Source organism: Nelusetta ayraudi, unplaced genomic scaffold (assembly GCF_046127955.1).
Source record: "Nelusetta ayraudi isolate G7.1 ecotype Tasmania unplaced genomic scaffold, CSIRO-AGI_Nayr_v1 ptg000018l, whole genome shotgun sequence".
Classification (NCBI taxonomy): domain Eukaryota; kingdom Metazoa; phylum Chordata; class Actinopteri; order Tetraodontiformes; family Monacanthidae; genus Nelusetta; species Nelusetta ayraudi.
Genome location: NW_027466068.1, coordinates 5,743,351 through 5,769,712, shown reverse-complemented (window position 1 = coordinate 5,769,712; position 26,362 = coordinate 5,743,351). Strand labels below are relative to the sequence as shown.

Genomic DNA, 26,362 nt, shown 5'->3' with positions numbered 1-26,362 from the left:
TCTCAGCCGTGGCGCGTCCAATCAGCAGCCGACATTCAGGACCGCACCTGCAAGGCGTCATCCACTCTCACACACACACACAGACACAAACATAGAGGCACCTAGACCCACCCGTGGGTCATAACACCCCCTCCCTTAAGAACCAAACCCTATTAACATACCGACAAACAAAACTAAACAAGAAAACCCTCAGTTCCCCCGAAATAAGAATTTCGCAGCTAGTCCACATGTACACGTGATAATGCATCTGCCAACACAATATCAAGATCCCGAGATAGTAAGTTTGATAGATGGATAGAAATAGATAAGTTAGTTAAAGTTACACACACACACACACACACACACTCGCACATATATGTACATATATAATATATATATTATATATATATTTTTATTAACCTCTTTCAATGAACTCCAAAACATACATGGTCAAAATCCACATTATTTATGTTGTTGTTTTTTTTAAATGCTCATACAAAACAAAAAAAAGTGGAGGGTGAGTAGTCTGAATTGGGTTCAGTGAGTGTCACATTCACCGCATTATTTCCAGAAGTTACGACTGTTCCGTTGACTAACTCACTTCCCGAGGTGATTGGTGGAGTGACGAGTCATCCAGCACGTGACCTCTACGATGAGCTTCCTCCCACGGAAGTACCATAGGAGGACACGGATTAAATAGTATGGCTTGTCCAACAGAAGGCTGTATTATGGTGTACATAATATAAAACTTCGGCCCAGTTCTGCTTGTATTGCATTGTATTGGTTGGTGTTCCTGAAGTTTCATTTTTCGTCCCTTTTTATTTTTTTACATCCATGTTTGTGATGAAATAGTATTGTGAATCGCTAGCTCGCATTGCATGCTGGGAAACAGCGTCACTCAAGGAAGTTTTGGCTTCGCTGACACGGTCCTGAAGGGAAGTGGGTTTTAGTGCACTGGAACGGGATGAATGTGTTTAATCAAGCAGTACAAACCTGATTAATTGTCTTAATACTTCAATTCGAATGGCCATATTGTTTCGGATTAGAATTAGATGACAACTTCTTCACAATATTTGCAACTATTCAATTTGACCAGCAGGTGTCAGTAGAAGACGAAATTTCATGTTGACTATTTCCTAATGGAAGTGCTCTCTTGACATTGGATTTTTCTCATAATTATTTGAAGTGTATGCCTGTATCTGCACACAATTTGGAATTCGTCCCAGCGCCCTGAGCTATAAATTTGGACGGTGTAAAAGGAAAATGGCCAGCTGCAGCAGAAAAGTGGACATATGTATATATATATATATATATATATATATATATACATATATATATATATATATATATATATATATATATATATATATATATATACATATATATATATACATATATATATATATATGTATATATATGTATATATATATGTATATACACACACACACACACACACACACACACACGCACACCAATTATCCCTAACCTATGCGCTGGAAAACACAAAAATATACAGCAAAACATCTTAACGAAAACACACTTTTATTGATAAAATAAAACATAGGCAGATATAACCTAAACAATTTTAAACCATGAGTTTTCTGTGCAATGATGAGCATAAATGCACATGGGAACATGTTGACCCATTTAATCCTTTCTTTCTTTATCATTGGACTACAAATATATTTCTGAATTAATATGTTTTCCTGTTTTATAGGAGGTGGATCTTTTTGACTTGCTCATTTTAAAAGTAGCTTGCATGTTGAAAAAGTGTGAGCACCCCTGATCTATGCCCTTTTCCAAGTCCCACAATCACTTTCACTATCATCTGCCTGATTACACCCATGCCATTTTCAGAAAAAAATTGCACAAACAGAATACATTAAAAAAATGTATCATACACATAGTTATCAAGTCAAGTTATTTATTTATTTTCATTGTTGAACAAAGTTAATAACAAAATTTGTTTGGAGCATCCCCATAACCACTGGCATCAGTACCCATAAAAATAATCATAAATAATTGAGAAAAAAAAAATAAAAAAAAAAATATATATATATATATAATTTATGTACAGTAATTATTTGGTCATTCATTTTTTGCAATTCATAGTCATTCCCAACAGACATAACAGACACAAAAATTCAATGCATCACACGTGGTTCAGACACAGCTTGCCTGTGATTGTACATTTGGCCAGTAGGTGGTTTCGTGTGCACATGAAGCTTCGAACCAGTTGGCTCAAGTGGTTCAATGCCTCATGAGGCTTCACCTCACCATCACTAGTGTGACACACAGCTTGCTGTTTGGCTCCACTTGTTGTAGTTCTGTCAGCCACCACTAGATGGAGCGCTCCACTTCAGTCTCCTCCTCATCCTCCCTCACCTCCACCTGTAGAGAGAAGAAGAGACAGCAGGAGTCAGGACTCACGGTCCTTGAACGCATCATCACAGAGACGCTGACTGTTGATGGAGATGGTGGAGTGACTGGTGAGAAGAAGCAGACTCTCAGTCACATGTCTAGTGTGGAACATGTGAAGGTCATGTGACCATGGAGTGTTGGACTGATACTGAGGCCTGATGAAGATGAACTGATCAATAATTGGGTGGTGGACTGAGAGAAGAAGCAGTTTGGCAGCAGATGTTGGATGAATGAGGAGCAGCTGGACGTCACCATCCTCCTCTCACACTGTGACTGGGAACACTGGACCTCTGCTGTGGGATCAACTGGCTTTGGTGCTGGAACCATCATCCAATGGTTCCAAACCAGTACTAACCTCACACTCTCCAGTTGATAGTCTCTGCTGTGGACAAGATCCATTAGTGGCTTCACTCCTGAATCCTGCAGCTGGTTCCCATCCACGTCCAGGTGTCTGAGGTGGGAGGGGTTGGACTTCAGAGCTGAGAGCAGCCAATCACAGCTGAGCTCTGACAAACTGCAGCACCACAACCTGAATAGAGAATAAATGATGAAGAGTTTATAATGATGGAGAGTTTTTCCAGGGTGTCATCACTCAAAGTGAAATGTCCACTTCAGAATCTGCAATCTGCAATCTGACCACTAGATGGGAGGATTTTACACACTGCAGAAAACCACTCAGCTCCTTCACTGCTTCACTGCTGAATCCTGCAGCAGGTTCTCACTCAGGTCCAGGTGTCTGAGGTGGGAGGGGTTGGACTTCGGAGCTGAGAGCAGCCAATCACAGCTGAGCTTTGACAACCTGCAATACTCCAACCTGAATAGAGCATAAATGATGGAGAGTTTATAATGATGGAGAGTTTTTCCAGGGTGTCATCACTCTGAAAATCAAAGTGAAATGTCGACTTCAGAATCTGCAACAACACTTATATCAGTAGACTCATCAAGTTGCAAGGCAAATTTCTTACTGATAGGGATCTTCTCCAAAACCACACTTTCGATGTCTGCAGACATCTCATTAATACGTCTGGAGATTGTGTTATCTGAGAGAGGGACTTTGGCTATTTCTTTAGCCGCTTCGGGTCCGAGCGTCTCATTTACAATGGCTTTGCAGGCGGGAAGTATTAATTGCTCTGCAACAGTGTGGGACTTTTTTGATTTAGCCACAAGTTCAGCGTAGTGTTGCCACCCGTCCCGTTTTTCCCAGAATTGTTCTCTTTTTTCACCACCTGTCCCGGGAAAAATAAAATCTCTCCCGGGACACAATTTGTCCCGTTTTTAAGGGAAAATGACAAAACCTCATTTGATTTCTGCCTGTGGTCTACTCCCGTAAAATACGCGATTGTCCCGTACTTGGCAACTAAAAAACCTGTCCCGTAATGAACTGATACAGGACGCACTTCACTTTGTGTCCCGTATATTTCGGTGACCCCCCCAGTCGACAGACTTGAGACCCCCCCCCCCCCCCCAGAGGTCCCGGATTTGTAACTCTGGTAGGTGGCAACCCTAGTTCAGCGACGTGGTAGCTAGCTTTAAGGGCTCTCTCGTTTACTTTTGCGGTTTTTCTCATGAAAGTTGCCTGTTTCTCCGTGTGTTCACGCAGGCGAACAAAATACTCCACATTTTTCTTTTGAACTGAGGGCTGTTTCGTTTGGAGATGGCGTTTAAGCTTACTTGGGACCATAGCACTGTTGGAGAGCTTTTCACCACATACCAAGCACAACGGAGTCGGTGCCGTTGCATCTCAGGTAAAAGTAAATCCAAATGAAAGATAGCTTTCTTTGTATTGCCTCACGCCAGAAACTTTGCTCGACGTCACCGTCTTTGCCTCCACTCATACTAGGGCCTTCATCTGGGTCCGGATTTTGTCCAGGGTCCAGTTCAGAGTCAGCATTTTTCCTCTTCAAAAACGTATCCATCACTTTCAACCGTCGTCCCGCTATCCACAATCCACACACCTGTCGCTGCATCCATGCGTCACTAATTCGCTTGTCTCCAAGCGCAAGGCAATTAGCTACCTGCTGCTGACACCTACTGGTATGGAAGAGTACTACATGATTACTCTGTCAGGCGCTAGACTGCACAGGCACACAAATGGGATAATTTCCCACGGCACACCTGACAATATCTCGCGACACACAAACACTGGTTTACAGGAACGGGTGCTCATCAGAAAACGCTGGCAGTGTGTTTCCCGTGTCTTACTTCCGGTATAAAGTTCGCTTCAAAATTATAAACAGAAATACTACCGAAAGATGCCAGTAGGTGGCAACGACGCTCTATAAATGCTTCTCTTAATGCAACAAATAAATGAAATGACTTTCATACTTACACAAACTGCTCTTAACCTATTTATTAAACAATTTAGACTTAAAGGCTTCTTTGTTGTTTCACCTTAACAGAACACTAATAATAATAATAATAATAATAATAATAATAATAATAATAATAATAATAATAATAATATTAAGAAATTGTCATTTACAAAACGTGCACATTTCTTTTAAACTTAAGTGTAGTTGTTTTCCATATCTATTGACGCAAATGACGTTAACCTTGCAATGAACGCAGCAACACTTGTACCTAATAACACTAATGATACAACAAATACACGTCAAAATGGTTGCAGTGAAAATGGACGCTTTTAATCATATATCAGTATATAATATATAATATAATATATACTATATCATACATTATACGATTGTATAAAGCGCTTTGAGACGCCTTTGGTTGTGATTTAGCGCTGTACAAATAAAAGTTTATTATTATTATTATTATTATTATTTTATATGTTTTGGCTCTTGCCAAGTAAAATTTCAGGAATTATTCTTTGTTTGTTTAGAATGTCGGACATGTATTCAACGCTTTGTGATGAAGAGCTGGATGCCGTCATTGCAGAAATCCAACTCAGTCACTCAAACACAGGGTACAGAATGATGAGAGCATTCCTTCATGCCAGGGGATTACGAGTGCAAAGTAAGTTTGATATGAAGTTGATCCCCACATGAATGTATTCAGTAATCTGTATTGTGCATCAGTTTAACCGAAACAAACAAATATAATTAGCTTTATTTGTATAACGCTTTCCGTACAAAATGTAGCTAAAAGTGCTTACATGGATGATTAAAAAAAGAATGGCGGTATATTTAAAAAAAGAAAGGGGGGGTATTTAATAAATGAAATCATACCTTTTGTCAGCATTATCTGTGTTAACACGGATTTGTGCCTTTAATATTTTATGTAGTTTGTCTTTCTTTTTTTTTTTTTTGCTGTTGTTGTAGTTCAAAGAGTACGTGATTCCTTAAGAAGAGTGGACCCAATTGGGACTGAAGTGCGAGCCTTGGCCAATCGCACACTAAGACGGAGGCAGTATTCTGTTCCTGCACCAAATGCAATGTGGCACATAGATGGAAACCACAAATTAATACGGTATTTTTCAAAACTGTTTTTAAACAAATGAAACATTGAGATTTTCTACCCACTCCAAATCTTTTCATCTTTGTACCATACCTTTTTTGTGTCAAATAAGCTGTGCATGAACCTTTTTCAATTAGCTATCTGATGCCTTATATATTTTAGATTTCTCTTTCCATCTTCTCTCCCTTTTTTACCAAAAGCTGGAGATTTGTCATTCACGGTGGAATAGATGGCTTTAGCCGTTTAATTGTTTATCTGTCTGCTGCAATAAACAACCGAGCATCCACAGTGTTGGAAACAGGGGCGGTCCTAGAATTTTTTTCTTGGGGGGGCAAGCTCGGGGCACAGACGGGTGGCACACCGGAATGACATTTGTTTAGTTTTTTTAAATGCCCTATGCCTTAGGTAATAATAAATGGTAGGCGGAGGTATGAATAATAGAACTATTTTATTTACCCAAATAATGCACAAAACAGTGTATCATCCAGCATTTAGTAATCTTATCTGACTGAGTAAAATGCTTTTTGTTTGTTTGAGTGGGTTGATCTGTGCTCCGGGAGAGTATACTGGTGTATCTAGTACTAGTAACCTAGTATTAGTTTCAGCAAGATAAACAAGTGTTTCATAGGTATCTATGTATCTTTGTTAACTTATAGAGATGGAAACCAACAACTGAGTTTAGTTATGAATGTTTTTTTTTTAAATTCATAACAGGTACAAAGTGCATACACATGAAAAATCCCTTTGTGAGAATTATATTCAAGTTACCAAAGTTTGACTTATATTACAAGTACACAGTTTATATGTATTATTTACAAACAGGATTATGACAGAATACGCTTGTTTTGGTGTTGACTACCTGCAGAATGCTGAATTGCAGATGATGGGCCCTCAACCTCATCATTGGGAAAAGTTCCTGGGAAAAGTTGTATAAATTACTCATAATGTCAATACAAGTATAACATCAACTCAACTTTTAATACGTATTCAAATGTTATCGATTTTAAAGACACCCTGCTTCCTTTCTTGACATTGTGGACATATCCTATTCACTTCATTTAAGCGTCTTATGTTATAGGCCACTTGTCTATCCATTAGCTCATAAAACAACAACCACACTTCCATTCAGCACCAATAAAGAGCATTAAAATAGACATAAAGTAATAAAACAGAATGTAATTAGATTAAATTAATATTGCCCATTCCACAGTCCAGAACAAAGCAGAGGTGCTGTGCGACTTTGAGTGTGACTGATTCAGGATGCAGTGACTGTAGTGATGGTGAGGTGAAGCCTCATGGGGCATTGAACCACTTGAGCCAACTGGTTCGAGAAACGGTTCATTTCTCGAAGCTTCATGTGCACACGAAACCACCTACTGGCCAAATGTACAATCACAGGCAAGCTGTGTCTGAACCACGTGTGATGCATTGAATTTTTGTGTCTGTTATGTCTGTTGGGAATGACTATGAATTGCAAAAAATGAATGACCAAATCATTTCTGTACATAAATTATATATATTTTTGTTTTTTTTTCTCAATTATTTATGATTATTTTATCGGTACTGATGCCAGTGGTTATGGGGATGCTCCAAACAAATTTTGTTGTTAACTTTGTTCAACAATGACAATAAATAAATAACTTGACTTGATAACTATGTGTATGATACATTTTTTGAATGTATTCTGTTTGTGCAATTTTCTTCTGAAAATGGCATGGGTGTAATCAGGCAGATGACAGTGAAAGTGATTGTGGGACTTGGAAAAGGGCATAGATCAGGGGTGCTCACACTTTTTCAACATGCAAGCTACTTTTAAAATGAGCAAGTCAAAAAGATCCACTTCCTATAAAACAGGAAAACATATTAATTCAGAAATATATTTGTAGTCCAATGATAAAGAAAGAAAGAGGATTAAATGGGTCAACATGTTCCCATGTGCATTTATGCTCATCATTGCACAGAAAACTCATGGTTTAAAATTGTTTAGGTTATATCTGCCTATGTTTGATTTTATCAATAAAAGTGTGTTTTCGTTAAGATGTTTTGCTGTATAGTTTTGTGTTTTCCAGCGCATAGGTTAGGGATAATTGGTGTGTGTGTGTGTGTGTGTGTGTGTGTGTGTGTGTGATGCAGACGTTTTGCCAGCAGCATCTCCCAGGATCTTCGGCGCGTCTGCAGTGCGTGCGCATTTTGAAGCGCATTTTCCGAGCGAGGCGTCTCCATCAGTTTACGCCAGGATTGCAAGCTCACGCGACAACCCCGGTAGTTTTGCATGTAAAACAACAGCGAAACTCTTTTTCCTGTCCCTGTCTGGTCTTTATTTGATCTGAATAGTGCCGAAGCCGATACGTCACATTTACCCTGGACACCCTTGTCCAGGGTGTCCCCTGCCTTCGCCCCAAGACAGCTGGGAGAGGCTCCAGCAGACTCCCGTGACCCTGAGTTCGGGACTAAGTGGGTATGGAAAATGAATGAATGAATGAATGAATGTAAAGCACAGCACATTTAAGAACAAAATCCAGCACATCGTACATTATGACCAAAATCAACCAGATCCACCGTGTTTTCTAATCCTGCCTGAACGATTCTACCTGCTGTAATTGACGCGGATCTCTCTCTCTCTCTCTCTCTCTCTCTCTCTCTCTCTCACACTCACTCTCTCTCTCCCTCTCTCTCTCCATGCGATCGACCCAAACTCCCTTCGCAATTGACCAGTAGATCGTGATGGACGTAATGGGCACCCCTGGCATAGATGCTTGTGTAACATGGACATTGATGTACAGGACAGGGGGCTCCATCCTATCACCTCTCCTCTCCTCACTCTCTCCCTAAGCTCTCAAAACTATCTCCAAAGTAAACGCTATCTAGTCTCAAACACTCCAAACTATAAACACTATCCAAAATCTAGTCATCCAAACTCTCTCCAAATCTCAGTTGACTGCAACTCTCCTACAATAACCCCCATTTTGAATGGAGCCTGAGGGGTCTATATAAACCGTTAAAATATGAATTGCAGATATGTATATATATATATATATATATATATATATATATATATATATATATATATATATATATATACATATATATATATGTATATATATATATATATATATATATATATATATATATATATATATATATATATATATGTATATATATATATATATATATATATATATATATGTATATATATATATATATATGTATCCACTGAGACTTACCGTCTGTAATGTGTCTTCCACAGGTCCGGTACGGGTCATGGACTACGAGGAGTACGACGACGAGTACTTGCTCTTCCAGCAGCTTCTCAACGACACCGCCAACACCTCTGAGCCGGGTTACGTGGTCAGCGACCCGGTCCAGCTGTGTCCCAGGACTGGCGTCAACCACTTTGGCGCCAGGATCATCCCAGTCTTCTACTACGTCAACTTCCTGCTCAGCTACCTCGGCAACGGCTTGGTGCTCTTTGTCATCTACAAGTACGAGAAGCTCAACACCGCCACCAACGTCTTCCTCCTGAACCTGGTCCTGTCCAATGTCCTCTTCACCTCCAGCCTCCCCTTCTGGGCCACCTACCACCTCTCGGAGTGGATCTTCGGCGAGGCGCTGTGCAAGCTGGTCAGCGGCGCCTACTCTGTTGGCTTCTGCTACCTGACCGTGGTGCACGCGGTCCCGGCCGCCAAGAGCAGGAGGAGGGCGAACGCCGTGGCGGGAACGCTGACGGTCTGGCTGGTCAGCGTGGCGGCCAGCGCCAAGGAGTTTGTCCTGCAGACGGTGTGGGAGAGTCCGTTCGACGGGCTGATGTGCGAGGAGGCCGGGTACCCCGAGAGCACCGTGCTACCAGCAGTTCCTGCTCTTCTTCTGCTCCCGCTCTTCATGGTGATGTACTGCTACACCGGCATCACCGTCCGCGTCCTGTCCACTCGGCTGAAGAACAAGTGCCGCACCGTCAAGCTCATCTTTGTCACCGTTTTCACCTTTTTCCTCTGCTGGACGTCCTACAACGTGATAGTCTTCCTGCGCGCCCTCGAGCTCTCTTGCCCCAGCCGGGGGGGGGGGGGCGGCTCATCGTGTGCCGCCTCGGAGGCCATGGACTATGCGCTGTACGTGACGCAGAACGTGGCCTACATGTACTGTTGCGTCAGTCCCGTGTTTTACACGTTTGTGGGCAAGAAGTTCCAGAGCCACTTGAGAAAGCTGCTGGCCAGGAAGCTGCCGTGCCTCCACAAGCACATGAGCCTCAGCAGCCAGAGCAGCAGGACCACGTCCCAGAGGACCGCACACTCTGTCTACTAGTGCCCGTCTCACACACACACACACACACACACACACACACACACACACACACACACACACACACACACAGCCAGTTGTTCCCACCTAGACAGTAAGCGCTGTATATCTAGAAAAACATACTAGCAGTTCATGGACTAAGTCTCAATCCAGGGTCTGCATCCTTGGAAGGAAGCCTCCATTGTCTGAAGGAAGCGTCCTCCGTCCGAAGGAAGCGTCCTCCGTCCGAAGGATGCGTCCTCCGTCTGAATGAAGCGTCCTCCGTCTGAAGGAAGCGTCCTCCCAAGGACCCGGCCCAGAAGGACCGACCCAAACCCCGCCTCCCCGATAACCTCACGGGACGGTCTAGCCTTGGGCGTACTTCCTGGTTGCGTCACCGCCGTTCCCTCCTGCTGGCCAACCCCGGAGTGTGGTTTTCATAGCATCAAGCTCACCATTGGTTGGTTGGATGTTCAAATCAGTAAAAACCCTGCGTTAAAAACTGAAGATTTGATGTGAAATTTCAATACTTAAATTTATACGCGGTGTCTTTGCGCTAATGGCGCTAATTTCAGCTGACTTCCCAGGATCCCAGGATGCTTTGCAGCAGCAGCACGCAAAGCATCCTGGGATACAGAAGGAGGTGAAGGATAGTAGTGGTGTAGCCTTGGTGCTAACAGTAGGGAGCATTTGGAGCGTCGTTCTGACTATTGGGAATTGGGAGGAGCCTTCAGCGCAGTGCGGTGACGCAACTTCCTTTCAAATTGCAGCCTTCCAAGGATGCAGCGCCTGAACTGAGACACAGCCATGGATTGCTGGTGACGTACGGGGTCACGTGACCCGTTCACTGACCAGTGAACATGGCGCGGGGATGTGTGTGAAAAGTACACAATTATTCTTTGGGTTTTGAACTCAACGGTTTGTTGTGTTGTGTAAACCTTGTCAGCAGTGAGTTGTATCAACTATTATCGACTACTACAAATAGAATATCAAAGGACTGGGTCAAGGGACAGAGAGCAGTCAGACTTCATGCCCTGACAATACTTTGGTGTTGCTAGGGTTCTGAACTGGGCCCAGAGCTCTGTATAGTTGTACCCTCAATTGATTTCTTTACTAAAGACATATTTAAATTGGCATTCTTCTCCTGCTGTGACTCTTCATTCAACCAACACGCGGATCAGCAGCACGGCACAAGGAAATCTGATCCAACAATACATAGAGAGAGAGAGAGAGAGAGAGAGAGAGAGAATTTTGTGTATACAACATTAATACAAACAAAGTACCGTAAATACACCAGGGATTGACAGAAAAAAAAAAGATAACCTTAATCAACCGATGTAGTTTGGCCTAATAGAGTTGCCGTATGTGATGTCATTGGCAGTCGCCCACCGGACAGAGGCGACTGCCAATGACGTCACATACGGCAACTCTATTAGGACGGGGTTTGCCCATGTCTGTACTAGAACCACCCAGAACCACCAGGGTGTTTAGCTCTTAGAACCTCCTAGAACCTCCTACAACCATCCAGAACCACCAGGGTGTTTAGCTCTTAGAACACCCTAGAACCATCCAGAACCACCCAGAACCACCAGGGTGTTTAGCTCTTAGAACCCCATAGAACAATCCAGAACCACCAGGGTGTTTAGCTCTTAGAACCCCCGAGAACAATCCAGAACCACCAGGGTGTTGAGCGCTTTATTGCAATGACTCTGCAAACACTGAGACACCTGAGTCAAATGATACAAGTGTTGGTGAAGATGCCACATTTCACAGCACATTGAAGCTACTAACATAGATCTACATACACATTAATCTACCTGAACATGCAAACACAAGCAGGTGGAGATTTAAAGATACTGCTCAAGAAAAAAGGTGCATTAAACATTGATGGACTTATATGGGTATGCATACAAATATATATTTATTAGTGCTGGGACTCCATTAAAGAAAATAATCTAATTAATTATGGTCTTTGTAATTGGTCAAACCTCTGACCTTTGACCTCTATCAGTCATGGTTGACCTCCAGTGCTCACGCAGTGCTTCACTGGAAGGCCAAGAACAATCCAAGAGTCCATATGTGGCACTGCAAGGTCCACCAGTGGCTTCTGGGACGTCTCTCCCAGTAACCACAGCAACGTGTAGGGAGAAGCAGTCCGCCAGCCACCAGGCTCCACTGGGGTCAAAGGTCGTGACACGCAGTTCTGTCAGCCACCACTAGATGGAGCTCTCCTCTTCACTCTCCTCCTCATCCTCCCTCAATACCTCTCCCACCTGCAGCAGAAATAAAGTCTCTTGAAAAGTATTTTTCACCTCCAAAATGAAGATGTTATAGAAGTCTGAAGTGAGAGCAGAGCAGTGTGTTGTTGATGTGTGGAACCTTCATGCTGAGATGTTCCAGCCGTGGATGATGAGAGCAGAAGCAGTGGTTGTGTTGCTGCTGCCTTCACTGAGCAGCTGCTCCAAGTCCTGCTTCTTCCACTGAGGATTCAGCTCCACCAGTGGCTTCTGGGACGTCTCTCCCAGTAACCACAGCAGCTTGTAGGGAGAAGCAGTCCGCCAGCCACCAGGCTCCACTGGGGTCAAAGATCGTGACACGCAGTTCTGTCAGCCACCACTAGATGGAGCGCTCCTCTTCACTCTCCTCCTCATCCTCCCTCAATACCTCTCCCACCTGCAGAGAGAAGAAGAGACAGCAGGAGTCAGGACTCACAGTCCTTGAACGCATCATCACACAGACGTTGACTGTTGATGGAGATGATGGAGTGACTGGTGAGAAGAAGCAGACTTTCAGTCACATGTCAAGTGTGGAACATATGAAGGTCATGTGACCATGGAGTGTTGGACTGATACTGAGGCCTGATGAAGATGAACTGATCAATAATTGAGGGGTGAACTGAGAGAAGAAGCAGTTTGGCAGCAGATGTTGGATGAATGAGGAGCAGCTGGACGTCACCATCCTCCTCTCACACTGTGACTGGGAACACTGGACCTCTGCTGTGGGATCAACTGGCTTTGGTGCTGGAACCATCATCCACTGCTTCCAAACCAGTACTGACCTCACAGTCTGCAGTTGATAGTCTCTGCAGTGGACAAGATCCATCAGTGGCTTCACTGATGAAGCCTTCAGGTTGTTCAACCTCAGGTCCAGCTCTCTGAGGTGGGAGGGGTTGGACTTCAGAGCAGAGAGCAGCCAATCACAACTGACCTCTGACAAACTGCAGTCAATCAACCTGAATAGAGAATAAATGTTGGAGAGTTTATAATGATGGAGCGTTTTTCCAGGGTGTCATCACTCTGAAAATCAAAGTGAAATGTCGACTTCAGAATCTGACACTACAGAAAATGTCACCTTGAAATTAAATCCTCAGTCCAAAACTAATGTGTGTTGAAATGATGTTTGGTCACATGACCACTGATGAACAGAATGAAGTTTTCATATTTCTGGATGTCATTTTGATATGAATCAACCTTCAGTTCAATGTTTATTCAACATGTGTGATGAACTGTGTTTGGTGCTGAAACCATCATCCACTGGTTCCAAACCAGTACTGACCTCAGAACCTCCAGTTTACAGTCTGGACTCTGCAGAAAACCACTCAGCACCTTCACTCCTGAATCCTGCAGCTGGTTCCAACTCAGGTGCAGCTCTCTGAGGTGGGAGGGGTTGGACTTCAGAGCTGAGAGCAGCCAATCACAGCTGAGCTCTGACAAACTGCACAACTCCAACCTGAATAGAGAATAAATGATGGAGTGAGTGGAGTTTTCATCACTATATGAAATTAAAAATATGAATGTCTATAACACTGTAATGTCCATTAAACCAATCAGAAGCACAACAATAATACTGAAATAATGAATCACCACAATAAAATATTTTATATCAACCTGTTTAGTCATGTGACCACTGATCAGCTGTTAACAATGTTGGAATTCATTGATTCATTTTGCCTCAAAGGTTCAGTGTGTAAAATCAGTGCAGATTTATTGCTGAAAGCTTCATATACAACCGTCAATATAGTTTGAAGTCTTTGATTAGTAGAAAATAAAAGTCCTCTGCTTTTCCTGCCATTAGAATGCTTCTTTCTAGAAACAGACAGAAGGTCAAAGGTCGTGGCCATCTTGCACCGCCATGTTTGTAGGCGGCTGGTTGGGAAGATCAGTTTGAGAAACAGTTTCATATTGATGGTTGGAGGCTGGAATCCTCTAATAAAGCAAGTGCTGAGAACAAATGGTTATTAAGTGACTGAAATGCAGTGGAATCTTTTCTGCATCTTGCTCATCAATACTGAACTGACTGAGATGATAGAACCTGCATTGACCCTTGACCTTCTGCTGAGTCCAGCTGGATCTATCTACAGTATCTAAGTGCTCATACAGGTGGCTAATGCTAGCGATGGTTGTAATATTTGTGTTGATGGAACTTTATCATTATACAGAGAACTAGACACCTTTGCTGTCAACCACATCCTTTATGATGCTGGAAGGCTACCGTAGTTCACTGGCAAGAAGGGGAGAGGGAGCGTCAGCAAGTAAGCACTGCAATCTGATGGCACTAGATGGCAGGATTTTACATACTGGACCTTCAAACCCAGTTTCACTCATTTCAAACACAAACCAGTGACTGGAAATTGAATTTCCAACAGCAGTGAAGTGAAAATCATGACAACAATAACAAGAGTGATAGAAGTTGTAAAGTGAAGAGGGTGAACTGACCTCAGAGTCTCCAGTTTACAGTCTGGACTCTGCAGAAAACCACTCAGCTCCTTAACTGATGAATCCTGCAGCTGGTTGTCACTCAGGTCCAGGTGTCTGAGGTGGGAGGGGTTGGACTTCAGAGCTGAGAGCAGCCAATCACAGCTGAGCTCTGACAACCTGCACCTCTCCAGCCTGAATGTAGAATAAATGATGGAGAGTTTATAATGATGGAGAGTTTTTCCAGGGTGTCATCACTCTGAAAATCAAAGTGAAATGTCGACTTCAGAATCTGACTCTACAGAATAAAATGGGAGAGGGAGGGCGAGCGAACGAGTGCTGCACTGTGGAGTCCATTACTGGCTCTTGATGATGTTGCTGTCTGGGCCCCCTTGCACCAAAGTAGGATTGCGTCATCCAAGATGAGTCACTAAGCCTTCAGCGTTCAACCAATCCACAACACGTGTGTCCAGGCTTCATGGGTCGCACTAAAAGCCATCCAGGATGAGAAGACACGGATTCATCAAGCCAGGTGAAAGCTATCCTGGATCAGTGCGCCATGCACGCGGCTTCCTTCCATAGACCCCGGTTATGGAGCTGGGATTAACGGATTGGCCATCTTTGACCTCCTCATAAGCCTCCATGAGGATTTGCGCCTGGGACGGGGATTCAGACTCTCGAACTTTCTTTTTTTTTGTAATTTATTGTTTATTTGGAGAAGCAAGTGTACAGACATTTCTCTTGCGTACAATATAAAGTCCACATCAAGTGTGGATATGAAAATATAATTGCTAATAATACTCCATTCCTTTTAACATAAAAAAGAAAGAAAAAAAAAACAAACAAAAAAAAAACACAGTAAAATGTGTATCATCTCATGAACCAGTCTAGCAGTGTGTATCATGACAATGATTTTACAGAGCAGTCAAATTCAGTTTACAGAAATTACAGCTTTTATATATTCCGTCCATTTTGTCCATATCCTGAAAAAGGAGTCTCTTTGACCTTTAAGACAGAATGACAATTTCTCTAGAATGTAAATATTCTGAACAATATCAATCCATTCATCAATTGTAGGTGCTTCAGTCCTCAACCATTTTCTCGTGATAGTTTTTTTGCTTGCTGCCAGAAGCATTGCCATGAGTTTTTTATCTGACAAATTCCAGTTATCCCATGAGATGTCTCCTAAGTACAGGACTTCACATTTACAAGGAATTTTCTCAACAAAAATGTTATTTAAGTGCATGCACAGTTGATCCCAGAATGGTTTGATCACCGGACAACCCCAGAAGATATGGTAATGATTTGCCTTGTCTGTCTTACATTGTCTCCAGCAGGTAGCACTGTTGCTGTGATGTTTTTTCTGGGCAGGGGTTACAAAAAACCGAACAATGTTCTTCCAACAGAATTCCCTCCATGAATTGGAGCTTGAGGTCGTCCATTGAAATTTGTGAATCTTTTCCCAGCTTTCAACTGAAATAATTAAATTTCCTTCTTTTTGCCATTTATTCCTTATGTAGTCTGTGTCAACTTGTTTGAACAGCTGAATACCATTGTATAACTTGGAGACAACTTTAGTACAGGAACCTGATTTCAACAATGACAAAAGCACTTCTAAGAATCCTGGTCCAGCTGTTTCCCAAGTTTCTTGTAGATTATGATTATAGTAAGACCTAACCTGCAGATATCTGAAGAAGTCATCCTTCTCCAACCCATTTGACCTTTGAAGTTCTTCAAAACTCTGAAACACCCCCCTCTTGATAAATGTATAATAGGTGGTTAATCCTTTTGAGATCCATCCCTTGAATCTCCCGTCATTCTTGTTTGGTTTAAAAGCCGAGTCAAAAGCGCACCACTTGAACATTTTGATCTGGTTACCTAAATGGCAAATTTTCACTATTCTTCTCCAAGAGTTTAGCATTGTGTATAACATCGAGTCATGCAGTATCATCAAATCATCTTGTAGTTCTTTGTCCATCAACATCGATAAGAGAGGTACACCTTCCACTGAGGAACTCTCTATGTCTTTCCATCCTGCATTGTATTGTGGACAGCATAGATAGATTAATGGTTTCAGTTGAGCTGCAAGATAATATTCCTGTAGGTTGGGAAGACCCAACCCCCCTTTCTCTTTCTTCAACTGCAGTGTTCTGTACCTTATTCTGGCCTTTTTCCCTTGCCAGATATATTGTGATATTAATCTGTCCCATTCTGTAAATTGTTTCTCCGGAATCAAGATAGGTAAGCACTGAAATAGATATAACAAGCGTGGACTGACTCAACTCTGGAGTGTAAATTGAAAAAAGGGATCACATTCCATCTCTGTATGTCTATTTTTAGTCTTGATGTTAGGGGGCCATAGTTGGCATCGAAAGTCCTGGAAAATTCTTTTGTTAGAAAACCCCCCAAATATTTTATGGAATCCGCCTCCCAATTCCATCTATACAAACTCTTAATTTTGTTTGGAGGGACATAATTCAGTGTTAAAACCTGAGTCTTGTTGATCTTAATCTTGTAACCAGACAATGAACCATATTCCGCAATCATCTCCATTAATATGGGTATAGTTTTAGTTGGATTTGTTATAGTTAGTATTAAATCATCAGCGAACAGGGATAGCTTTTGTTCACCAGAGGCCATCGCAACTCCTGTTATGTCAGGCCTCTGCCTTATCCTTTGGCTCAAAGGCTCTATAAAAAGGGCGAAGAGGAGAGGTGAAATACAACACCCCTGCCTCGTACCTCTTTCCAAAATAAATGATTCCGATAGATCTCCGTTAATTTTTATCTTAGCTGATGGTTTCTCGTACAATGCCGCCAATACATCAATTAAGGACTGGTGGAATCCAAATTTATGCAACACTTTATACAGAAATGACCATCTGACCGAGTCAAATGCCTTTTCTGCGTCCAAACTCAGCATTGCAGTTTCTATTTTGTTTTGTTCTACGTGATTCAAGATGTGAAATGTTTTTCTGATGTTGTCCTGAGTCATTCTGTGTTTGATAAAACCCGTCTGGTCCTTATGTATTATGTCGGGTAAAATCTTTTCAAGCCTCTGTGAAAATATGGCAGTAAATAATTTATAATCAATATTTAACACACTCACTGGACGGTAGTTACCACAATCCAATTTATCCTTCCCCTCCTTAGGAATTACTGATATTATTGCGTCTCTCCATGAAGGAGGGATTATTTTCTCTTTCAAAACGCAGTTAAACGCTCTCAATAAAGTAGGGATTAACTGATCTTGCATTTCTTTATACCACTCGGAGGTAAAACCATCCATTCCTGGGGATTTTCCTCCTTTTAACTTTCCAATAACTGCTCGTAGTTCTTCGTCGGTTATCTCCGATATTAATTTTTTATTTTGTTCACTCGTGACTGTAGGGAGAGTCAGGTGGGAAAGAAAGATGTCTATCTGATGATCGTTGTTTAATTTGGGTTGGGAATATAAGGTCTGATAAAAGTTTTTAAAACATTTATGAATATTTCCCAGTCCTGTCTCAACACCATTTGTATTTGTGTTTCGTATTTTATAAATAGTTCTATCTGACTGTTGTTTTCGTAATTTAAATGCTAAGAGCTTGAGCGATTTCTCCCCCCTTTCATAATATTTTTGTCTTGTAAGGAGAAGTTTCTTTTGTATCTCTAGTGTGTTTAACTCATCCAATTCTCTTTTCACTTCCTTGATTTTAATATTTGTTACCTCCCGGAAGGTTTTAGAATGCTCCTGTTGGAGTTTCCTTAACTCCTCCTCCAGTTTGTATTGTTTTTGTAATCTCATTTTCTTTTCGTTTGAGGAGATCGCTATTATTTTACCCCTGATCACCGACTTTAACGCATCCCAGAGTATAATTGGCCCCACCTCTTCATTGTCGTTTTCATCCAAGTATCTTTTAATTTCATCTTTCAAATTATTTTTAATAATTTTATTTTTCAGCAAGTTTGTGTTAAACCTCCAGAGAGTGAATCTGTTTTTCTTAGTCAGAAAAAAAGACATATAAATTGGACTGTGGTCCGAGTTAGGGCTCTGGCCGATTTCACATTTTTCTATCCTATGAATATCATCTTTGAGCATGAAAAAATAATCTATGCGTGAGTATACTTTGTATGGAGGGGAGTAATGCGTGTAATCCCGACGACATGGATTTTTAACTCTCCATACATCCACCAATCCAGTTTCTTCTAACATGTTTCTGATTCTTTTACTGATAGTTTGTGTATTAGATTTTCCATCAGACGAATCCAAATTCGGGTTTAATCTAACATTAAAGTCCCCGGCATATATCAATACCCCTTGACTTTTTGTTACTGTCATTTCAAATATGTGTCTATAGAAGGTCCAGTCGCTACCAGGTGGAGCATAAACATTAATAAGAGTTATCAGGACGCCATCAATTTTCCCTGTAGTCAAAACAAATCTGCCTTCCTTGTCTTTATGTTCTGCAATATGTTCATAGTGCAGGGTACTTGATATTAAAGTTGCCACCCCTCTTCGCCTCCCCGAAGCATGGGAAGAAAAATACACATATTTATATCCCATCTTATTCAACTTGGCATGTTCGGAATCGTCTAGGTGGGTTTCCTGCAGAAAAGCTATTTGGACCTTTTCTTTCTTTAATTTAGATAAAATCTTCCATCTTTTTATCGGATTATGCATCCCATTTATATTGAATGAAACCACCTTCAGTTGTTTTCTTTCCATTTAAGTGATGTCTTCCATTTCACCAATCACATTGGAGAGCCCCCTCAAGCCCACTAGAACTAAAAGAACATGAACAGATAAAGCAAGAACATACATACTCACTGCACAATGAAAAAACAAAAAAACAAAAAACAAAACAAAACAAGCTCGGCTTCCAAACAGGGGTCCATAACCTAGACCCTGTTGAGCTTCTTGGTGACAGCCCGGAAGGGAATGTCCTCCCAAATCTATTGGTGAGGGCCCTTCAGGTGGCAGCAGCACAGTTCCGGATGGACCCTGACGAACCTTTTTGTGAAACTATCATCTTTAACTTAGCCTATGTAGAAATTTCTATCTGAGAAGTGTACCTCAAGAGGAAAAACATGGTATCCTTCAATTCTCAAGGAGCTGGTGGTGATGTTCTCCTAAATGCCCGGAGCCTCTCTTTGTAGTTGACTTCTCTTGAAGAGCTGGAGGCGCCTTTCTCTCTTCTCCCTCCTGTCCTAGTCCAGGTCAGCCGCTCGATCTGCTCCTTCAGGGAATCAGGTGAACTGATGACTTTCACTTTGTAACCTCTTTTGACCATGTCCTCCGTAGCCTCCTCTATGTTGTCGTAGGTTCTGGGCCCTTCTTCATATCTCACTCGCAATCTCGCCGGAAAAAGGGTCTGGAACGAGACCCCGTTCTCCTTCAGAGCCCTACGAACCTCCGTATACTCTCGTCGTTTTCTGAGAATGACTGGTGGGTAGTCGTGGTCGAGATTTATTCGCTTTTCACGCCAAAAGAGTCCCTTTTGTTGCCAAGCCTTGCGCAGTACAGACTCTTTCATTTTGAAGCTCGAAAACCTCACAAGTATTGAACGTGGTGATACATTCTTCGGGGGTTGCGGTCCCAGCGCCCGAAGTGCTCTTTCTATCCGCACGTCTGCCGCGTTCTCGACCAGACCGAGCCCCTCTTTCAGTAAGGTCTCCACAAATGTAGTCATCGACTCCGAGTCCTTCTCGGACCCCTCCGGAACACCGTAGATCCTGACATTTTCCCGACGAGATCGACTGTCTAGGTCCGTTAGCTTTTCTTCCAGCTTCACGTGTAACTTTAGCAGCCCGGTTAACACTTCCTCCGTGTTTAGAGTCCTCTCTTCATTTTTCTCCACCCGCTCCTCCACTTCGCTGATTCTTGCATTCGTTTTATTAATTTCCTCCTTGATAGACTTCAGTTGTTTGTTGTTTTCCTGACGGAAACCTCTCAGTTCTTCTAGTAACACTTCTAAGCTAGCCATCTCGTCCTCGCTTCTTCGTTAGCGCGTGGCTTCACGGAGTTAGCTGTAACTACTTCCTTTCTCTCGCCGATTGTTATATAGAAGCAGGGGCTTTGTTTGTCGTCTTACCCCCTCTGTACGTTTACCGTGGTATGTGGAAATTATATTACTCAACTGGATGGGGGTAGGTCTGTGATTTCTTCGGTTCTTTCGGGAGCCGTTCTATCGAGCTACCATCTCCATGAGTCTCCAGACTCTCGAACTTTCAAAGCTCGCGAGCTTGGAAGCCCAGACTCCCAGGTCATAGTCATGCGCACCAAGCATTCAGCATAAGGGATCTTCCCTTGGCCAAGCAGCCAGGGCGCATGATCAATTGGAGGCATAGTGACAGGACCGTCCACTGTCACAAAAACAAGCTCATGTTACTCTTTGATGTGTCTTCATCTTTCTATGGGATGTGTATTTTTATATAGGATGCATGGCAAAGTAGAAGTCATGTTAGAAATTATCCAATGATTGCAATATGATCTCAACTCATTTCTTTATCATGATTGAAATGAAATGATTCCAAAGCTTGAAATAATGACAGTGGCTGGAGATGATAACAATGTGCAGTGTTGAGTGGAAGAAGCACTGCCTTCCACTGGTGGTGACTGTTGACTGAGACAAGGATGAAATAGATCCTGGAACTCAGCCTGGTCTGGAGCAGCTCACTCCACACAATAAATCTCCATGGTAACTTCTAGCAGAACATATCTCACTTCCACCTATCCCACTGTTGTGCAACCACATCAAACATCAATTGATCCAGGATAACCAAGATATCCCGGCTTAATCCCTCATCCTAGTTTCCTGCAACAGGGCCCAGTCAAGTGAAAATCATGACAACAATAACAAGAGTGATAGAAGTTGTAGAGTGAAGAGGGTGAACTGACCTCAGAGTCTCCAGTTTACAGTCTGGACTCTGCAGAAAACCACTCAGCACCTTCACTCCTGAATCCTGCAGCTGGTTGAGACTCAGGTCCAGGTGTCTGAGGTGGGAGGGGTTGGACTTCAGAGCTGAGAGCAGCCAATCACAGCTGAGCTCTGACAACCTGCAGCTCTCCAACCTGAATGTAGAATAAATGATGGAGAGTTTTTCCAGGGTGTCATCACTCTGAACATCAAAGTGAAATGTGGACTTCAGAATCTGACACGACAGAAACAGAGAGGGAGGGAGAGAGGGTGAGTGAGTGAGCGCTGCAATCTGAAATCTGACCACTAGATTGCAGTATTTTACACACTGGACCTTTAAACCCAGTTTCACTCATTTCAAACACAAACCAGTGACTTCAAATTGAATTTCCAACAGCAGTGAAGTGAAAATCATGACAACAATAACAAGAGTGACAGAAGTTGTAGAGTGAAGAGGGTGAACTGACCTCAGAGTCTCCAGTTTACAGTCTGGACTCTGCAGAAAACCACTCAGCTCCTTCACTGTTGAATCCTGGAGCTGGTTCTGACTCAGGTCCAGGAGTCTGAGGTGGGAGGGGTTGGACTTCAGAGCTGAGAGCAGCCAATCACAGCTGAGCTTTGACAAACTGCACCTCTCCAACCTGAATAAAGAATGAATATTTGATTCCTTCCATGGTGTAAATGTCATATTAAGAGTCATTCCTCCCTGTTGATGATCCAGATGTGCGGCTGTTGGGATCACTGAGTCATTCCCTCAAAGGAGTCATTGTGCCAGTGGGTTGTCAACACAATAACAACAGCAGTGTGTCAGTCAGTGTGCAGCCAATCAGCAGTGAAGATGGAAAATAATCAGTGAGTCCTTTGTGTGCTTGTGGCTGTTTTCAGTCATCAGAGTCTTGTTACAAGTCAAACACATTCAAAGGACAAGATGAAGAAATACTGCTGCACTATTAATCTGCCTTCACAGGATCTTCTGCTCAGTCATGTGACCTTCATCACCAATCAACAACTTCCATTGAGCTCTCAAGTGACTGGAGACATTTTCCACACTTTCTTCCACCATCCAAAGTCTTTTCTGGCTGCAGATTGTTGACATGAAAATATCAACAACATCCACTTTGTCTAGATGAGTCTTTAATATCTGCTTCAAAGTCTTCACACTGAGCAGCGTTACACACCAGTTGTCATCTGCTGACGCACACTGTCCACCAGTAGAAAGCAGGAACTGACCTGAGAACTTCCAGTCTGCAGTTTGGACTCTGCAGTCCAGCACAGAGCAGCTTCACTCCAGGATCCTTCAGGATTGTCCAGCTCAGGTCCAGCAGTGTGAGGTGGGAGGGGCTGGACTGCAGAGCTGAAGACACCACTGCACAGTGAAGATCTGAGAGTTGAACACTGAATGAAGGAGAGCAGAATGAGAAGTTGCTGCTTCCATCATCATCACCATCATCATCATCATTACCATCATCATAATCTTCATCACCATCATCTTCATCATCATCATCATCATCACCACCACCACCATCATCATCTTCATCATTATCACCATCATCATCTTCATCACCATCATCATCTTCATCACCATCATCATCATCACCACCATCATCATCACCACCTCCATCATCCTCATCATCGTCATCATCATCATCATCATTACCATCATCATAATCTTCATCACATCATCTTCATCATCATCACCACCACCACCATCATCATCTTCATCATTATCACCATCATCATCTTCATCACCATCATCATCATCACCACCATCATCATCACCACCTCCATCATCCTCATCCTCATCATCATCATCATCATCATCATCATCATCATCACCTCCATCATCATCATCATTATCATCATCATCAACATCATCATCACCACCATCACCATCATCTTCATCATGAATGATTGAAGAGTTGATTTTGGTTGACAGTGTAAATTCAATCAATCTTGTGCAATCAACTGACAACAATGAAAAAGAAGCTTCCCAAACAAATGTGCACATTATAAAGACTCACAACAACAAAAACATAACAACTGTGTGAAGGAAAAAGCAGCAGGCTGAAGCCCAAGCTGATTCTTGCCTGTCCTATACAGTCCATAAGATTAGCTGGAATAATTAGTCAGACAAAATCAAAAAGGAAAAAAAGAGAAGTGCAACTCAACAAAATATGCTTGACATTATTCTTCATCATTGACTCACAATTCAACACACATACACACACACACACACACACACACACACACACACACAGTGTTTACATACCTTACTGAATGTATCACAGCCTTCCTGCAGTTCCTCACAGCTGGAATCAGTCTCAATCTTCCCTCCCAGGTTGTGTTGTACTTGCTGGGGTCCAACTCCTCCATAACCTCCTCTGACATCTGCAGCATGTAGGCCAGAGCTGAACACTGGATGGCTGAGAGTCCCTTCTCTGATCTGTTCTCTGACTGCAGGAACTCTTGGACCTCCTGATGCACTGACTGATCCTTCACCTCCAGCAGACAGTGGAATATGTTGATGCTTCTGTCAGGAGAAACATCACCAGTGTTCAGCTCCTTCAGGTTGTTGATGACCTTCTGTAAGGTTCCTGTATGATTGTCAGTGAGACCCAGCAGGCCTCCTAAGAGTCTATGGTTGGATTCCAGACTGAGTCCATGGAGAAAGCGAACAAACAAGTCCAGGTGACCGTTTGGACTCTGCAGGGATTTCTTCATCATCTTCTGAAGGAACTCATCCAGGGATTCTCCAGAGTGACCATCTTCTGTCCTCTTCCAGTTGGTGTGACAGTGGAAGCTGAAGACTGCAGCCAGAAACTCCTGGACGCTCAGATGAACGAAGCAGTAGACGGTTTTGTGGAAGATCACACTCTCTCTTCTGAAGATCTCTGTACAAACTCCTGAGTACAAAGAGGCGTCAGTCACACTGAGACCACACTTCTCCAGGTCTTCACTGTAGAACATGATGTTTCCACTCTCCAGATGTTCAAATGCCAGCTGGCCCAGCTTCAGAAGAAGCTCCCTGTCAGCCTCCGTCAGCTCCTGTGGACCTCCTCCATACTTGTGCTGCTTCCTCTTGGTCTGGACCAGCAGGAAGTGTGAGTACATGTCAGTCAGGGTCTTGGGCAGCTCTCCTCTCTGCTCTGAGTTCAACATGCTCTCCAGAACTGTGGCAGTGATCCAGCAGAAGACCGGGATCTCACACATGATGTGGAGGCTCCTGGAGGCCTTGATGTGGGAAATGATCCTGCTGGACACATCTCCTCTATCTCTGAACCTCCTCCTGAAATACTCCTCCTTCTGGTCATCGGTGAAGCCTCGTACTTCTGTCAGCCAGTCCACACATGACGGAGGGATCTGATTGGCTGCTGCAGGTCTGGAAGTTATGCACAGCAGAGCCGAGGGAAGCAGATCTCCTCTGATCAGGTTTGTTAGCAGGACGCTGACTGACTTCTTCTGAGTGACGTCAGTCACCACCTGGTTCTTCTCAAAGTCCAGAGCCAGTCTGCTTTCATCCAGGCCGTCCAAGATGAGGAGAAGTTTGCAGACATGCAGCTGCTCTGCTGTGAGCTTCTCTAACGTTGGATGAAAAACATGGAGAAGCTCCAGAAGACTGTCGTGCTGCTCTTTGACCAAGTTGAGCTCCCTGAATGAGAGAGGAAATACCAAATGAAGGTCCTTGTTCTCCAGGCCCTGGGCCCAGTCCAGAGTGAACTTCTGCACTGAGAAGGTTTTTCCAACCCCAGCGACGCCGTTGGTCAGCACCACTCTGACTCTGAGTCCCTGCTGCTCAGGTGAGGCTTCAAAGATCTGGCTGCACCTGATTGGACGGTCGTGGAGGCTCTTCTTGGTCTTCTTGGTCTCCATGGTCTCAGAGGTCTTGGTGGTCCTCTTGGTCTTCTTGGTCTTCTTGGTCTTCTTGGTCTTGGTGGTCCTCTTGGTCTTCTTGGTCTTCTTGGTCTTCTTGGTCTTCTTTGTCTCTGTGGTCTTCTTGGTCTCTGTGGTCTTCTTGGTCTTGTTGGTCTCCAGCTGCCTGACCTCATGCTCTCTGTTGACCTCCTCACTCAGTCCCTCAGTGATGTAGAGGTCAGTGTAGATGCTGTTGAGGAGGGTTTGACTTCCTGCTTCTTCACCTTCAGTCACACGTTCACATCTCCTCTCCAGACTGATCTTCTGCTGCTGTAGAAGCTCCTGCAGACCATCATCAGCCTCTGGAGCAGAGAAAAGGTTGGAGAAGAAAACATCAGTGTGACAGTGTGAGCATCATTTTCTCTCCACAACTTTTCAGCTGCTGTGGTGAAGCTGCTGTGTGACTGTTTGCTCTCAACGTCCCTCAGTGAATCTTCTCACTGGAGGTCCTGACGTGATCTCAGAGGGAGAAGTGAAGGAGGTGCCGGTGGACAGTCTTACTGTGATCAGTCTGGCTGTGACTGGCAGGTTGCAGTGCTGCTCCACACTGAAGACACGAGGACTCACCTGATGGAGCAGACCGGTCCCAGAATGAGCCAATGAACCTTCTGTATAACGAGGACGTCCAGCTCATCCTGGCCTGCTGCTGCTGCTGCTGCTGCCGCTGTAGAAGCTCCTTCAGCTGCTGCTTCTCACCACCAGGACTCCCCTCCGTCTTCCTGTGGAGACACTTTGGCTTTGAGTGAGTGGATCAGTTGTTGGTGTC

General features: G+C 43.1%; 2 protein-coding genes across 3 annotated transcripts in view; both read right to left on the bottom strand.

Moving 5' to 3' along the window:
• Positions 1 to 26,362, bottom strand: part of LOC142887998 (NLR family CARD domain-containing protein 3-like) — a 307,344-nt gene that overhangs the window by 191,992 nt on the left and 88,990 nt on the right. The gene's annotated exons all lie outside the window — the stretch shown is intronic.
• On the bottom strand, positions 13,233 to 26,257 carry LOC142888005 (NLR family CARD domain-containing protein 3-like). Its single transcript, XM_076026011.1, has 3 exons — positions 26,164 to 26,257; positions 23,954 to 25,898; positions 13,233 to 13,242 (listed from the first exon to the last, which is right to left on the bottom strand). The coding sequence occupies exons 1-3, from the start codon at positions 26,228 to 26,230 to the stop codon at positions 13,233 to 13,235; spliced, it is 2,022 nt and encodes a 673-aa protein (XP_075882126.1). The 5' UTR covers positions 26,231 to 26,257.

Excerpts from the sequence above, each read along its gene's own strand:
- LOC142888005 (XM_076026011.1), bottom strand. The coding sequence starts at position 26,230 with ATGAGCTGGACGTCCTCGTTATACAGAAGGTTCATTGGCTCATTCTGG. Across the intron at positions 25,899-26,163 it reads GGACCGGTCTGCTCCATCAG|AGGCTGATGATGGTCTGCAG; the intron begins GTGAGTCCTCGT and ends TCTCTGCTCCAG.